We start from the raw sequence: 17422 nt of genomic DNA, 5'->3' as shown, positions 1-17422 counted from the left end.
AGTTGGAGCTTTCCAGAAACCAGACTAAGGATATAGTTGTTCCCCAGGGATCCATTCTTGGACCTCTACTTTTCTCACTTAGTATATCCTCCCCTCTCCCCCTGGCCCCCAATAATATGCACTCCTATGATTTCAGCCATATCTTAAATTGTCCTGTCAGTGCTGATCTCCTTTCCCTGAAGTTCAAATACATATAATCATTGTCAGCTGGTCATCTCCAGTTGTCAGCATAACCAGAAGAGCAGTCAGTTTCTAAGCCCTGTAATTCCCTAGAGTTGAGCTGTCCAGTGTGGTAGCCACTAGTCACATGCAGCTATTAATCACCTGAACTGTGGTTAGTCTGAATTGAGATGTGCTGTAAGTGTAAATACACCCCATAATTTGAAGACTTTTTATGAAAAAAGAATGTAAACTATATCATTAATAATTTTGTATAATTACATGTTAAAATATAATTTGAGTATACTGGGTTAAATAAAACATATTATTAAACTTAATTTCACCTATCCTTTTTTATTTTTACTGTAGCCATTAGAAGGTTGAAAATTACATATGTGGATCATATTATGTTTCTATTAAAAAGTGATACTCTTTTCTTCATCTCCACCTTATTTCAAGGCACTATTGTGTCCTACTTGTGTTATATCAACAGTCCAGTCTTTTCTACCGCTAATCCATTATTTGTTAGAGTAATTTTCCTAAAAGTTGGATCGTATCATGACTTTGGAAGCAGAATAGTGGGAGTTTGAATCCCAGTTCTATAATTTTCAATCTGTGTAACCTTGGACAATCATTTAATGTCTCTAAATCTCAGTTTTAGCATCCTCCAAATGTGGATAAAAATAAAGGCGGGATATATGAATTAATTGAGGCACTGTTTGTAGAGTTCCTAGTGCAGTATCTATCACTTGGTAAATGGCGCATGGCACCTTCCATGAACTGGCTGCCACTTTCCAGCCCCATCCTTTGCCACCCTCTTCATGTACCAGTGTGGTTCCAGGCACACTAACACACTGAAGTAGCGGTTTTACTTGTATCATAATCTCTGCATTCCTTGTGCCCTATGACACCATCACCTTTCTTCTTTGACTAACTCCTATTTCTCATTCAGGACCAGTTCTGGGACCACCTCCTTTGGAAGCTCTCCCTTACTTCCTTAGTCTAAGTTAGGTACCATCACAGCCAGCGCGTACTCCTGTTACAAGGAGTGAAGAGCTATGGAAAACGTGATGGGTGTTGGAATTAGCAAGTCCTGGGTCCAGATTGCCAGTCTGTCAACTTTACAGCTGTAGGATTCGAGCAAATGCTTAACTTCTTTGGAGCTCAGTTTTCTTATTAGTAAAACGAGGACACTGAAAACTATCTTATAGCGAAGTTGAAAGATTCAAATAGGCTTTAGAATATCTGGCACATAATAGGATGCAGTAAATAGCTATCATTGCGTTGGCACCCTATATTTTAATTGTGTGCTTGTTTCCCTGCCTTTCCTTCTGGAGTATAAACTCCTGGAAGAAAATAATACTGTTTTTGTTTTGGTCTTTGTACCGCTAAAGCTCATCATATTGCCTATAGGTTCTCAACATATGGTTGTTAATTGTAAGAATGAATTAATGAATGATAAATGAATAAATAACACCATTGGCATCTAAGAGTGGGTTGGATTTGACCACCCAGAGGGATGTGCTTTCAAAATAAATTATGTTGACAAACCCAGACATACTGTGAGAAATTCAAGCAAAGGACATTTAAAAGACCTTGACAAGAAGCTAACGGATTTGTTTCATCAATCCTTGATGAAGCCATTGTACCTCCAGGTAGCAACAACTTAGTGAATAATAGCTGGTAATTCTGAATCTTTAAGTTTCAACAGGGTACCAGTGCCTTTGTAATTTTATTTTAAGTTTCTGGAGCTATACAGCACAACAAAGAAAGGTCCAGAGGGGTTTTTGAGCCAAGTGGGGACAAAGCTGTATCTGATTTCCTTTTTCTTGTGTTTATTGTTTTTTTAACTCCTGTTATTCCACAAAATAGAAGTGGTTCTCCAAACACATCAAACATCTGTGGTCCATTCACTGGTTCCCGAGTGCCGGGCTGTAGGCTACCTATGCTAGAATCACCTTTAAACAATATACAGATACCTAGGCTGCACATGAATCCTATTTAATCAAAACTGTAGGTGATGGAGACTTGTAATACATGTATTTATACAGATACAGTTTTTCTGATATACAGTTGATTTGGGGAGTGCTGATCAATATTTATAGATAGAATGATTGCTATGAGGATTCAAATATCACACCTCGGACTTCACATCAACAATGATGCTTTTAGTTTAGAATCACTGGAGGAAAATGGCAGATAGTCATTGTGAGGGTTGAACAATCTTTTAATTTCTCTCTGTCAAAGCTTATATTTCTTTTGAGCCATTTCACAATGCCTTGGAGGCCAAATAATCCTCATCTATCAATAAGTAAGAAGCACACTATAAGTTCAGTGCTACTTCTCTGTACTTTTATCATAATCACACTCCTTGGGAAAAATTGTGTAGTTTTTTTTTTTTTTTTGATACACGGGCCTCTCACTGTTGTGGCCTCTCCCATTGCGGAGCACAGGCTCCGGACGCACAGCCTCAGCGGCCATGGCTCATGGGCCCAGCTGCTCTGCAGCATGTGGGATCTTCCCGTACTGGGGCACGAACCCGTGTCCCCTGCATCGGCAGGCGGACTCTCAATTACTGCGCCACCAGGGAAGCCCCAATGTGTAGTTTTAAGAATAGAAACATAGTAGTAAGAAGTTCATATAGTAGGTTCCCTGTGGGGGGAAAAAACTAATATACCTGTTCTGGATGACAATGGTAGAAATCCATAATAATAATAATAGCTAACACTTATGCTAACGCTTACATCATGCTTGCTGTATTTGACGTGTGCCAGGTTCTATTTGAAGTGCTTTAGATCTCAGGCCCTAATAATAGTTCTGCTTATGAAGTTGCCTTATATTTATTCACTCATTCAACAAATATTTATGGAATACAGCATGCCAGGCATAAAATGGTGAACAAGAGACATATTTGTTGCCTTTATGAAGCTACTACTATGCCTCTTCTAATGTCAAGGACATGTTATTAGAATCTTGCTTCACAGTAATCAAGAGAAGATTTAAATCTCCTACTAAGATTTGAGATACTACCTTTAAAAATTCTATATCAGAAGTTGTTCTCTGTTTATTCTTAAAAAAGCAAAGCTTCTTGACATTGTTGATCGCCTTTGTATAGGAACACAGCTCAAAAGATTAGAATAATTTATTCCATGCAATACACATATAGGAAATACTTCGATTTTTTTGCCACGTTTTTACTTACTTATTGTGCTTCTGCCTCTTGGCTTTATGGGCTACCTGGTATCTTTTCACACTTTTGTCTTCTTCCTATTTGAATAGGGCTTCCTGCTCCCTTTTTTCTCTGAGATTAGCAAACAGCTAAAAGGGCCTGGTACAATGATCTTCAAAAACAAAGGGCATGGTGCCCTTTCAATAATGTTTGGCACCTAGAATGTGAGTCTTTGAAAATGTCCTTTCTGCATGAAATACAGCTCTCATGTGCTTTGAGGTTCAGACTGAGGAAACATAATTCTTTCTTTGTACATGTAATGATTCTAGGTTGAAGTATCATGATGCAAATCATTGTCAGTGTTATTGTAAATATGCAAAGTCAAATCCAGAATATTCATATTGTCAATTTATACTGAAGACATGAATATATTTGTTTTTGAGATTCTGTTCTAAGGTTTTATTAGCCACTTCACTTTATAATAATAAAGCAACTAATTAAATTATTTACAAGGTTAACATTAACTCAGTCTCCAAAATTTGCTTGAATTAGAATTTGTGTTTATTTCATATTACTATGTGGATTAAGTACAATCTGATTCCATTATTTTTTACATAGTATATTTCATAGACATGCAAATCTATTTGAGGACAGTTATTTTAAACATTGACATTAATCATAACTCAAAAGAAAAAGGTTTAAAATTTGTAAAACACCTTTTGATTTCAGAGATATATGGTTTTAGTTCATTATATAAGTGTATATTACTTTGCTTATCTTTCATATTAGCAAAATACTTGTATTGGGCATAGTATATTACGTAATGATTGATAATAATACCAGCGGCCATTAAGTGCCTACTGTGAGATTGATTCTGTACTCTGTGTTTTATGTACACTCTCTCATTTAATCCTCATGATAACTATGTGATATTTAGGTCCATATTATTTTCCTCATTTTACAGATGAGAAAACTGAAACTTTGGGAGGTTAAGTAACTTACCCACCATTACAAGTAACTGAAAGAATTGGGATTGAAGTTCAAATCCTTCTGTTTTTATGTTTCTTTAACATGTCACAATACAAAATACCATTATCTTCCTTGAAATGTTGATTTCAACTGAATAACAACAACTATTACATCTTTCTTTACCTGAGTGATAAACCACATTGTGCTACTTAGTTCACAGCCTGAGGTTGTGTTCTGTGTTCCCACAGGGTTGAATGTAACAACTGTGAGACTGGAGAACAGTGTGGTGCAATTATGCATGGCAATGCTGTCACCTTCTGTGAGCCATATGGTCCAAGAGAATTGGTAAGTATGTGCTATTTATGTACATTATTCCAAATACAGTCTTTACTGAACTTTTTGCCAACAAAAGGTTTTCCTACCCAATTCCAGTTCAGATGAAAATTTGCAGTATTATTTATGAGTCCTATTGCAAATATCTCAAAATTAGGAGCAGTGATTTTATAATTTATATTCAAATGTAAAAAATAAAGAATACAGTAATAAAATTGGCAGCATCAATGGATCTCATTAAACATGGTGCATCATTGTGATTATATGCCTTTTTAAAAATATGGGTATGACAGGCATGACATATATATATGACACACACATATATATATCATAGCTAAATAATTTGTGTCTTTATAAGTTCTTGTATAAAGCTTTACTTTTACACTTCTTATTTTCTCCTTGCAAGCCAAAAATATTAGATGAGGAATTTTATCACATTATTTTTAAACTTTGTTTCCTAACCACTTAGGAACTTTAATGAATTTTTTTAAAATGAAAGAGCACACTGAATAAACCAGTTTTTTAAAAATTTTGGTTTATGCCAAATTGTTCAGTAGTAGGTTACTTTAATTTAGATGATTAGATTTTGCTTGCCAAAGGTAAGTCCTTGGATCATATGTAAAATGAAACATGAGCATTCTAAATTGAAAGCAATAAAACCACTAGCCATCAGCATGTGGCTAGTGAGCCTTTTGTTGTCACTTGGTACTTCTTTCTGGCACCAAGACTACCTTCATTTCACATTCTTGAAAAAGGCTATAAAAGCAATTGTTGTGTTGTACTTCTAGCTCAATTTCTTTGCATCTAATTTTCTTTTCGCAACATCTCTTTTGCTTGGCTTTTCTGCTTTTTGACTTGAGTTTCAATGCCTCTCCTTTTTTGTCCCACATCTTCCTTATGATGGAACTTTTAGTAACAAAGTTGTGTTTTTCACCCCTCCATCACACGTTATGTTTCCAATTCATTAATTTAAAAAGTGGCCAAAAGACTGGCTTCCACAGTAAAAAGGAGGAGAAAACCTTGCTAGGTAATTAAAATAAGATTTAGTTATCAAATTGTGAAAGTCAATTAGTTTTTATAACATGGTTCTTATTTTATGCTGCTTGAATACTCCTTTCATGGCAATAGATAAATTTAATTTATTAAACATACAAGCTTCAGAACATTGATAAATTGAAGAGTTTTTAGTTGAAATTAGAACACAAACAGAGTTAATTGGATGCAAATTAAAATAATAGGTGCTCATAATTCAACTCTTAACAAGATATTATAACATTCCTGCAGACAAATGTGACTCTGTAGTGAAATTCTCCTTGAAAAAATAGATTTGCTAGTACATCTTAAATAATGTTCCATGACTGAATTAATTATCTATAAACCTTAAAACAAAATTAAATTTTTGTCATAGTTAATCAAGCTTAGAATAAATGCCTATTTTAGAATGTTCACCCATTCAGTAATATTTCTGGAAATGCTTGGTAAATTCTTTTTTGTTTCTGATTAATAAGAAATAAACATATCTAAGAATATAATACCAGAATTCATATTTCTGTAGCATAGAAACTGAAGTATCTAGTTTATTTGATCCCATGTAATATATTTAATCCTGAAGGTTTCACTGTATCCCAGTTTATTTAGCATTAGAGTTTATACACCCAGTGGGCTAGTTTTGAATTGTGTTATATAATTAATGTGAGATCAGCCTTTCGACTAAAAAGGAAAATATTCAAAATAATTTTCTTTATCCAAGAAAGGAAAAAACATACACAGATTTATATTTCGTCATAAGTATTTTCCTAGGATGAATTGTGTTGTAGACTCAAAGGGAACAGAATGAAGATACATTAACAAAGATAAGGATGACATCTACATTTTACACACTGGCAACTTCTAATTTCCAATAATTTTTATACCATATTGGCATCCCAGGAGCAGAAATATATATTGTACCCAAGTTGTGTTTACAAGAGAAAGATCAATCGAAAGAAAAGTGATGAATTCAGTGGTCAGTAAACATGCTGTTGTCCACTAAAATTCAAATATTTGCACGGCACTTCAAAACTGAATCCAGTTAAAACAGTTGTGTGTGAGAACTGATGAAAGTTATCAGCCCCAAACATCACTTTTTAAAAAAATATCCTTTAAAATTTTTCATAAATCCAATTCTTACTGAAGTTGTGAAACAAAGAACCACCAACCACAGGTAAAGAACCTTAGTAGGTTAATGCTTTATTTTTTAAAATGCCTAAAAGAGCATTTCCATTTTGTAAATTTAGTCAAATGGCAATTTCATTTCAATAAAACTCAGAGCCAGGGAGAGGTGGTACCCGCTTACACATGGGCACACCACGCATTTCAGTTTCCACTGCTGCTCTGCTGTGCAGCCCTCACACGTTTCACTACTTCAGGGAAGTCTCCATATTTCAGGGGGTGGCACCTAACTTGATTCATTTTGCTAGTCTGAAATGAAGGTAATGAGGAATTCATTTACCCACTCCTTTAAGAGAAAATGTGCTCTCTCAGAGCTTAAAACAAAAGTAGTCATGTTACTCTTCATTTTTTAAAAATAAAATATTTGCTCAATTATTCTCTCATATTTGGAAATGCATTTTAGTTACAAGGAGGAGTTTGGGCTAAAACAGGATTAAACTCAGTGAAAATTTGCAGTGAAGAAGCATAGAATGAACAGCCTCAGCCTGCAGTGAATTATTCAGATTCATTTAGTCAGCATATTAATTTTCTATAATTTGGAGTTGATTTGATAATTTAAGAGCAGTGAGATTTGGTAGGGAAAAAGTTCTCTCTCAGACATTCATAGTCGCTGTAATATTTATCAAAATCTCTTTAAGAGGTCCTTTAGTTTTCAGAATGTCCCATGTAAAGACTTAATAACTTTGCAGACTGAAATCATATATTTGAACTCAGGAATAATAAATATAATACTCAAGTGTGAATATAGGTGAATAGGTTTTATAGGCAGTGCTTCATTGTTTTTTTTTCTCTTCATCTTTCCTGTTCTTTCTCGTAGCTGACGTGTTACTAATAAACTAAATGGGTAAAGATAAAAGAATGGGAGTCAGCAGTCCTTAGCTTCCCCGGCAAAGAAAAAAGTGTGGAATCAATGACTAATCGAAGTCTAGGGTCACCCTCAGTTAGCACATGTAATTGAAATTTGGCACTATTTCAAGAGATTTACTGTTTGCTAGCGGAGGTCACGGCTGTGAAACTTGATCACCCAGGTGACAAAAGCATCATTTATTACACCCCCAGCTTAAGTATCAAAGACGCTCTGGTCTGTTTAATGCACTAGCAATAACAATAGCCGTGGTGCTTTTAACTTATATAATACCATACCATTGTTTCAAAGAACTTATATTCAGGAGTGTTTCATAACTCATCTGGGAATCTACTCAGTTACATAAAATCAGAGGGGGAAAAGAGCATTCATTCAATTTTGTGAAAAATTTTTAAAATTTCCGTGTGCCTCTTTGGACTTTAAGATCAAAATTTCCAAGTGGAACACCCATGAGGATAAGTAGTTGAACTTACTTTAAAAGTTATGAGGGAAAAAAAACAGATTTCTTTTAACCTCGCAGGACATTTGGTTCTGTCTAAAACATCCATGAGACATTTGGTTCATAAGACATTTGGTCCACACCAAAGGGTCCTTGAAGTTTGATCTATCCAAAACATCCATGAGCTTGTTTGGTCCACATCAAATTGCTTTGGACAGGACCAAATATCAAGGACTTTTTGTAGTGGACCAAATGTCTTTTGGGCATTTTGGACAGCACCAAATGTCTGCTAACCTTTTCTAAAGGAATCTTGAAAAGGAGCTAGTATTTTTGTTATTTAAAGAAAATTCTATTAGTGCATTTTTCCCTAACGACTCTGGTGAGAGGAAGGAAGTAGGAAACAGTTCCGAGCATGGTGGGCCAGCTTTCTCTTAAATATTCTGTGATAATGAGAGATTTCAATAGAGAATTTTACCTGACATCCTGACACTAGTGATTTTTGCTATGGTTAAAATCAATTAGGAGCTGATACCTATACTGATATCTAGACAACTTACAAAATGGGCTGTCTTGCCCTCCCCTCTATTACCTTTTCTGCTTCTTCATGAACTTTAAAGCCACATATTTAAAACACATGCTCAGTCATGTTTCCAAATTGTGCTGTAGAAATGGGAAGTGCAATTCAACTTTTTGATATTCACATCTCAGCTGAATTCTAGCACTTCAAGAGGCTGGCTCGCTGTTTGTCCACGAATTCCCATGGCGATTCATGAACTGGGTATCTCTTGACTCTTCTGCATTGTGGGCTCCATCACATGGGGGCTAACACAGTGCAGGGACAAGTCTAAGAATGTTATTATGACATTTAAGAAGTCTACTGCTTCTGCCATGTTGAAAACACAGTTATACACTTTTTGTTTTATAAGGTGCAGTCATGGGAGGCATCCCATACCTTACCTTATGGGGTCAGAAACCCAACAAAAGAGTCATTGAAAATGAGAACCTTATTTCCCATCTTACTTAAGCTGGTATGGGTCAAAGCCACTACTCCATAGAAAGAATGAATGAATGAACAAAAGAATTAATTAATAAATAAATATTTTTAAAATTTTAATTTATTTAAAATTAAATAAGGTACCATTCCTTTTTTTAAAAGGGGGAAAACTATTTAGGCATGCTTCTTCATGAAACTAAGGGAAAATAATAGAAATGTGTTGGAAGAGTATTTCTAGGCCTATAATTTGATTACTTTTGGGGGGAGTAACAGTTTTATTGAGAAATAATCCTCATATTCTACAATTCATTCATTTAAAGTATACGGTTCAAGGTTTTTACTTTATTCACAAAATTATGCAACCATTACCACAATCAATTTTATAACATTTTCATCTTCCCCCAAAGATATCCTGCACCTTCTACCTGTTGTAATTCTATTTATTTTTCAAAACGTTCTTACTCTTCTCATTTGCTCTTAATTTTGGTCCCAATTTTTGTTTGGTCACTTTTTATGATATTCTCTTGGGCCCCAGGTCTGTTGATGAGGACAGAGAGGAGGTGGTGGGGTGAGTGGAGGGGACTGTGTTACGTGCCTGGTAAATTATACTAAAAAAGAGTTTTCGATAGGACCCTGAGAAATGTACCAGCAGTGCCTAAGTGAGGATCTCACAGAGAAATACATCTGTGTTCTGACATGTCGATAGAAGTAAGCTAACCGCTGGATAAACGTAACCTCTGTTTATGGTTCCTTTCTATCCTTCACACTGTCCCTCCTCCTGAATCTTCTGCTCTTTCTCCTCCTCTCTATCTTGTCTTATTTTGTTATATTCCTTTTTCTAGATTACCACAGGCCTTAATACAACAACAGCTTCTGTCCTCCAGTTTTCCATTGGTAAGTTTTTTAGCAGTTAAGCAAGTTAACTTGGAAGTGTTTGTTTAATCATAGTGTATAAGCAGGATTATGGTGCCAAATACTTTTAGATTTAGAGGAGAGTAAGTCTTAACACTGCAGTAAATAATTTAAAACATTTTTGAAGTGAAATAAAAAAATTGTAAATGCTACATCCTGTTCTCACTTCTCTCTGGCAGCAAGTGGTATTTAAAAATAATCCAAATAATCTGAATCATCTTAAAGGTATTTACATGTGGATTTTGAATGTATTGGGTTTTTATATTATACAGAATTACCTTACTAGTGATGTTTTCCTCAGATTAAGATTGAAATCTGTTGAATTTCCTGCATTCTTACTGAATGGCAGTGAAAAAGATAATCATTGGTGGTTCAGAGAAACCAATTAAGGCTTCATGCTTGACATAAATAGTCTATGTTTAATTCAGACACAGATAATTTTAAAATGACTGTATCTGGCAGTATTTCTTTTAAGTGCCTTTGTATAGAGCTAAAAATTTCTACCCAAAGCATTCAGTAAAATCAGGTATCTTTTGATCAAGTGTTTATAGTTTTGCTGTCTATTATATTATTTTCCATTTGAATTTTCAAAGGTGTATATTAATAAATAACACAAGTTTCCAAAGGGAATGTTCTAGGTAAAGAAAGATGTTGCCTTCTAGATGGGGGCTAGTTTATTGGTCTTGTTCTCATAACATGGAAACCTCCTGGCCTCTCCCCATGGCATGAGGACTGCTAGCAGCCATGCCCCTGAGACAGCATCCTCCACTTTCCACTGTCTTCACCCTCATATCTTTGGGCATCCCCCGTTAGCGAAAGGACTGTTTCCCTCACTAGCCTTCTAGTCCTAACTGCAAATCAGTGCTCTCACAGCCACTGTGGTTGATTGTGCCTAAGAACAATTTTCTTCAAGTCATGTATTGTAGTTGTCACTTTTTCCTCAGGTTGCCTCCTTTCAGCTTCTGTAAGTAAAAATGCGAACCTGCCTGACTACGGTTTGGACTCTTCTTCTAACATTGATAGCATTACCTATAACAATTTACAAACTATTCAGAAGTCCATATGTGGTCATAAGAAAAGCATTGGCAAAAACAAAATAATGCGTTTTTTGGTAAAGACGATTTTCTTTGATCTCTTAACAAGTGTATCCTAAATTTTGATCTATTAACAAGTGTATCCTAAATTTTCTATAATGAGCGTGTAACACTTCTATAATCAGAAAAAAAGCTCATTTTTAAAAAGTTGTGGTGCTACAAAAACAGATTTTTAAAACTCTAGCATGACGGGCTAGTGTAACTTAGAGGTTCTTAACCAGAACAAATGTGTTTAAATTCATTATGCTATTAATATAAAATATAAGCTAGATTTTTTATTTATCTGTATTCTGAGTATATATTTGAATATTAATTTCAGATAATATCTTTATGCAATGAAAGAACACAAAAGAATCCTCTTTAAAATATATGCCTCACAATTCTACTATATTTAAATTTTAGTCATGGTAGCAGAGATCCAGCACCAATTAAATAATCCTTCCTTAAAGGAAAAAAAAATTCTATTTTTGTAAATAGTAAAGAGTATACTGTGGAGCTGGCATAGATTCATTTCGCCACCTTTCAACAGCACCCTACCATCAACAATAGAGCTGATGAAAGAGGACCAAGAAGGTGTGTTTATCAGAGAATGTAAGGTTTGGTGCCTGAGACCCAAAACCCAGAGCAAGCACCATGCCCAGGGGCTTGAGACTAGACCCAAAAATGTGACTTAGCAAGAATCCTTGATTTCCCCACAAGCCAGAGGGCTGCAGCTCAGTGAGCCAGAGAGTTGCTTGTATTATACAAAGCATGGATTTGAATACCAGGTTAGAAGACTGGAAGAGTAACTGAATCAGGGAGTTGCAAAAAGGTGGATGGATGGATAGATAGATAGCTATGTCAAGTTTATAACTAACAAATACACTTAGAAATCTTTTTTGAGTGGGAGGTTTAGAATAAAAAGTGAAATTTTAACATGTCATTGTTTGGGAATGAAACAAAATATTTAGTTAAAGAAATTATAATTTACTGCCTAGCGACTTCATTGGGGAATTTGCTTACTGCATTTTGAGAATAAAAATTCTTGGGAACTAAGAAGTATTAAAGTGGCTGAGAAACAATGTAGTGGCACACCATTAGCTGTATGGTGTTGTATGGTAAATAGGCATAAGCGGGCAGAACTTTCCAGAAATGGTTCTGTGTATCTCATGATGAATGCTTGGAGTAGTATTCTTCTGTTTGTATGTGTGGTGTGAGGACTAGACTGGGGCACATACACAAATTCCAGAAACGTCATAATTGTGTATATTCATCCTGAGCTTCACAAGCCCCACAATAACCAAAGTAGCAATCGCAGCCAAGTAGCCACTGAATTCGTATTCTCTTCAAACATTATAGTAAGTGTGTTATAAAAAAAACCACTGTGTATAGACAGTTCAACATTTATATTTATTTGTGTCTTGTGGACCTTTCCAAATCTATTCAAATAGTGTGGTTAAATATGGTCAGATTTAGAGTCACTCCTTAAGGGGTCCTCTGGGATGTTAAATGTTCATTGTATATCATGATGATTCAGATGTAATATAGACCATTTTCTAGGGGATTCTGTCATTATTTATGGCCTCAATGATAAGTATGTTCATAATTATGGCTATATAACCACAATTGAATAAATTATTGTCTTGATATTTTTATATTGCTCTTATAAACATTTTAATTTCATCACAAGTGTTATCCAAGATAGTCCATATAGAAATGTCTTGAATTACTAAGGAGTGTCTCAAATAAACTCTATCATGCCAATGTTTAGCACCAATGCTATCCCAACTCTTTCTAAATACACACACACACACACACACACACACACACACACACACATAAATATACAGACTATCTTAACCCAATGAATTTTAAAGTTAAAGCATCCTGAAAACACAGTTCTGCAAGTTGAAATGTACCAGGTTATCAACAGCTAAATCATCTTGAAAGATGTCCTAAAATATTCTTAGAACAACTTTTCATTTTTCCATTCCAGTGAAAGATTTCATATCCATTTCTGTGCTGAGGCATCGATCTGCTACAATCCTCACTTGATTCATTAGATTCAAGTTGTAGAATTTATGGTTGTAAGCTTAGGGGCATTTACCCATTTCCTTTAGATTTCCTCTGGGACAGGAAGAAAAGTTTGAGAAGATGCCCTTGTAAACCATTATTTTACAGATGCCTCCAAACTCTGTTTTCCCAGGCAGGGTCCTCGGTCCAAGGGAAGTGCTGGTAGTGCTTTGGATCCATTATGCACCTAACAAAATTTCACTGACTATTTGTTGTCTGGTTAGGCTTTTATGAGCCAACGTTAACTATGGAAAGACAAAAAAGTGAGAAAACAACATTTTCACAGTGTTTAGTGTGTGGTAGAAGCCTCTGGATGCATATGGAGCATGAAACGTCTAGAGAATTGCCAGACTGTTATAAACATAGATGGACGTGTGTACACGTCCCCGTGGTGTTAGGTCCTGCAGAGTAGAGCAATACAGGAAGGCTTCTTAGAGAGGAGAATCCCTGAAAGTCAACAGCATGAGTCAGTGGAAAGGACAAAGTTTTTCCAGTTAAGGAGGTAGAGTGACATAAGCAAGGCTTAAAATGGGAACGTGAGTGCTCTCCTAGAGCAGGAGGACCGCCTGGGGTGGCTGTGAGAAATGTCACAACATTTGTGTCCATCTGAAGAGCTAATCTGCATCAGCTGGGAGTTTTAAGAAGGAAATAGAGGTCGGAAAAAGGACCTCTTTCTCTCTTGAGCAATAAAGAAATATAATGAAATTAATTCTTAATGTGTGTGTGATCTTCCTTAAGAAAGATCAGTTGTGTTAAGAATGGATTTGTCCCTTCCTTAATGTAAATCTGCATTGATTCACTCAACAAGAAATTGCCAAGTAATATGCTTGTTCAGTTTAGCCCAGCTCTTTTTTTCAGATTAATAGAATCCATTGGCTAAATGGGGATTGAAAGTAAAGCATTTAAAAACATACATTATGAAGAACGGTTTGCTATAGGAGGTAAATCTGTCTTGTCCATCATGCTATTCTCAGCCCCTAGCCTAGGGACTCAAAATTAGTAGATGCTCATAAATATTTCTTGCCTGAATGACAAGTAACTATTACAGAGACATCTGTAATATTATGTAGCCAAGTGCTAAATTGGTATGATGCAGACATTTCACGCCAAGAAATTTGGGGGAGGTGATCTGAGGACCTCAGTCAGTGGAAAAGGTGACCCAGAAGGAAACAGAGAATCACCAATAAACTATGCTTTTAGTGAAGCCAGTAGATGAAAATACATATCCATGTGTTTATCAGTTTGCTATTATTGAACTAGCTAGAATCTTTTATTTGTTCATAATTTATAGAGTTAGTATCTTTTTTCTTTGGTTTTACTTACAAATATCCTAAAGATTTTGGGTTTTGTGTGTGTTTTTTATTTATTTATTTTGGCTGCACTGGGTCTTCATTGAGGTACATGGGCTTCTCTAGTTGTGGCACACGGGCTCTAGAGTGCGCAGGCTCAGTAGTTGTGGTGCACACCCTTAGTTGCGGTATGTGGGATCTTAGTTCCCTGACCAGGAATCGAACCCGGGCCCTCTGCATTGGAAGCGTGGAGTCTTAACCACTGGACCGCTAGGGAAGTCCTGTGTAGTTTTGTTTATTTGGTTTTTTTTCACTGCTTTTTTGTTTGTTTTTAATCACCTCAAGCAGAGGAAAGGCATTATATCATAAATGTTTTATATTTACAGATTAAGATATGAAAATGTTCTTAGGCCTGAATTATTCTCCTTTGTGCTGTACATGCTACCGAGTCTCTGAGATAAATGAGAGCTACTCATTTTGTATTTTGAAAAATAAAAACCAGAAAATTACAAAGTTAGAGGTATTCATTGCTGAATTGGAAGATTGCTTTGTAAAAGAAAAGAGATCTTTCTCAAATAGATGTAATGAATAAATGCCACTTGTAAGAGGTATTATATTGCATTTAGCATGAGGGAAGTTTTTCCCTCAAGCCTGATTCACAAACATCTTAATTACTTAGAACTTGATTCAGTAGAGAAACTGTCCCTCAACTCTTGGAACAGCTAATTCAGAAGGAGGAGAAATTGAGCCCTCTTATATCTTGGTAGGAATTGTTGTGAATATCCTGAGATATATTTCTAAATCAGACTCTCCTTTTTTTTTAAGAGTCACTTTCCTTGGTAAGTAAGTAAGACCTTGGGGAATTTATTATGAAGTCATGAAAAACTCTTTTGAAAACACGGGAATCTCTGAGTATGAGGCTAAAAAAATCTCTGGTGACTTGAGCTCAAAACATACATAAATAAAAACAGAAGTTTAGAAAATTTTAATGGTAAAATTAGCTTAACACATGTGCTTTTTTAAGGTTAAATACATGTTTTATTTGAGTTTAAGATTCTTGGATATAAAAGATATTAAAATAAGATTTGTTTATTACTTGATTTTTAGATCTTCAGGAATCTATATTAACACAAAAATGGAAATATTTATATATGGAACACTTCTGGGTTATCTATTTAATAATTAAAGTCTGGAACTGATTTTAATTCAGGTTATCCTTCTTCTTCATCCTGCAGTTGACCTTTTTAGGGAATGTATATTTAAAAGACCACTTTATATGAACTTTATATATTTTTCAAATCCACCTCACCCCAAGTTCTTAAGTCCTATCTTACATAATAAAGGGGAATATTCTGAAATATTGTAAGATGCTACTAAGTATAAGGTTCTGGCAAAGACTGTTGAGATTAATTATGTCTTTGCATTATTGAAACTGATAACTAAAGAGTTGTCTTTACGTGAATTAAAATACAGTTTGAAAGATACTGTACCCTTTCTCTTTTGAAATATTTATTTCATTGTCACTCGATGAGGCTTAAAAATAAATATTAATAATTCATTCATAACTATGTTTCACTAATATTTATTGAAGGCTGTTCTAGTAGAAGGGATAAAACAGTGAACAATAGGATGAGAAGCAATTGATCATTGATATAGATTAAATGGTCTTTCCTCCATGAAAACTCATCTCATTGCCACATCCTCCTATATCTGAACCCCTACTTCCTCTGTATTTACTTTGTGATGCCTACTTCACTCTGCATTGATTTATATACTCTGGCCATTTATGCACATCCACTTTCACCCTTTATAGCTTAAATGTTCCGTGAGGACTAAGGAGGGTACAAGGATCCCTCTTTGTATTTAGGGCAGAATTTTACTCACGACTAGAACTAAATAAATATGAACTGAATTGAATTCTATTCTTAGGTTAGGAAAGAGATTTAGTGAGGTTCCACGTTGGTGCTCAATACTAGACCCTTCTTGACTGCTGAGGCAAGGGGGCGTGCTGAATGAAATCCATGGGCAATATTAAAACCTGGTCTGAGCCAGCAGTTTTCACTTTCTTATCAATCAAGGACTCTTGATCAAGGATTCTTTTATCACAGATCTTTAGGATGTGAATACATCCACTGTAGGGAAAGCAAAATCTAAGAAACTGCCCAGCCTTCCAGAAGTTTATTATCAAATAGGTGGAGGTGGGGGAGGGGAAGTCCATGTGGGAGAAGAAACGGAGGGGTGCAGACCACAGAGGAGGGTGAGAGGGAAGCCTGTTGGAAAGTCCAGGAAAGAGGGAGATCCAAAGGCAGGACTTTATCATTCGGGAGGGAGACTGACAAGAGCAGGTGTGGTACTGCCCCAGAGACTCAGCATCACAAGGAAGGTTAGAGCGATGGCTCCCTTCAGGGAGATAAGGCAGTGGCCATTCTAAGACCTTGAGACCAAGGTCAAAGCCCGAACTGCAACAAGGGTGGTAATGCTGAGTCTCCAGATTGCTGGGGGTGGAGAGGGATGTTATTTAGCACCTGCTGCCAAAGGTGGGGATCAATCCTCCTAGAAAATGAGCCAGGCCTGAGCACCAGGGCTTGGTTTATGGCCTCCACCCCAGGGAAGGAGGGCTGCTCAGCAGGGAACCTGGCAAAGCCTGACACATTTTGCATTTGTCTTCCTTGTGTTTTTCTCAACATAAGATCTGATGAAACCTCTATGTTGTGGACTTGGGAGGGAACTTGCAAAGGGCTGGGCACCTGAAATTGGTTGGAAATGGCATGGCGTTCCATAAACCAGGAGGGAATTGGTCCCTTTCTCTCTTATAGGAGTGGCAGGAAAAAGGAAAAAATACAAATATTTTGGAAGTGAGGGAATGGGGAATAGGAATGAAAGGGAGAAAGGTACAAAGGGGAGGAGGACAGCTGTTCATTTTATATCCTGTGGTC

The 17422-nt window shown here is 35.9% G+C and overlaps 1 protein-coding gene across 1 annotated transcript in view; it reads left to right on the top strand.

Annotated features, from left to right (window-relative positions):
* Positions 1–17422, top strand: part of RELN (reelin) — a 517734-nt gene that overhangs the window by 258295 nt on the left and 242017 nt on the right. The window contains exons 7-8 of the mRNA XM_027123841.1: positions 4546–4642; positions 9982–10033. Coding sequence (XP_026979642.1) covers positions 4546–4642; positions 9982–10033 — 149 coding nt within the window. The remainder of the gene's footprint in view (positions 1–4545; positions 4643–9981; positions 10034–17422) is intronic.

Source organism: Aethalodelphis obliquidens, unplaced genomic scaffold (genome assembly GCF_003676395.1).
Source record: "Aethalodelphis obliquidens isolate GAN/ISIS:26980383/991018 unplaced genomic scaffold, ASM367639v1 scaffold27, whole genome shotgun sequence".
NCBI classification, from domain to species: Eukaryota; Metazoa; Chordata; class Mammalia; order Artiodactyla; family Delphinidae; genus Aethalodelphis; species Aethalodelphis obliquidens.
This window is presented reverse-complemented; position numbering and strand designations above follow the sequence as displayed.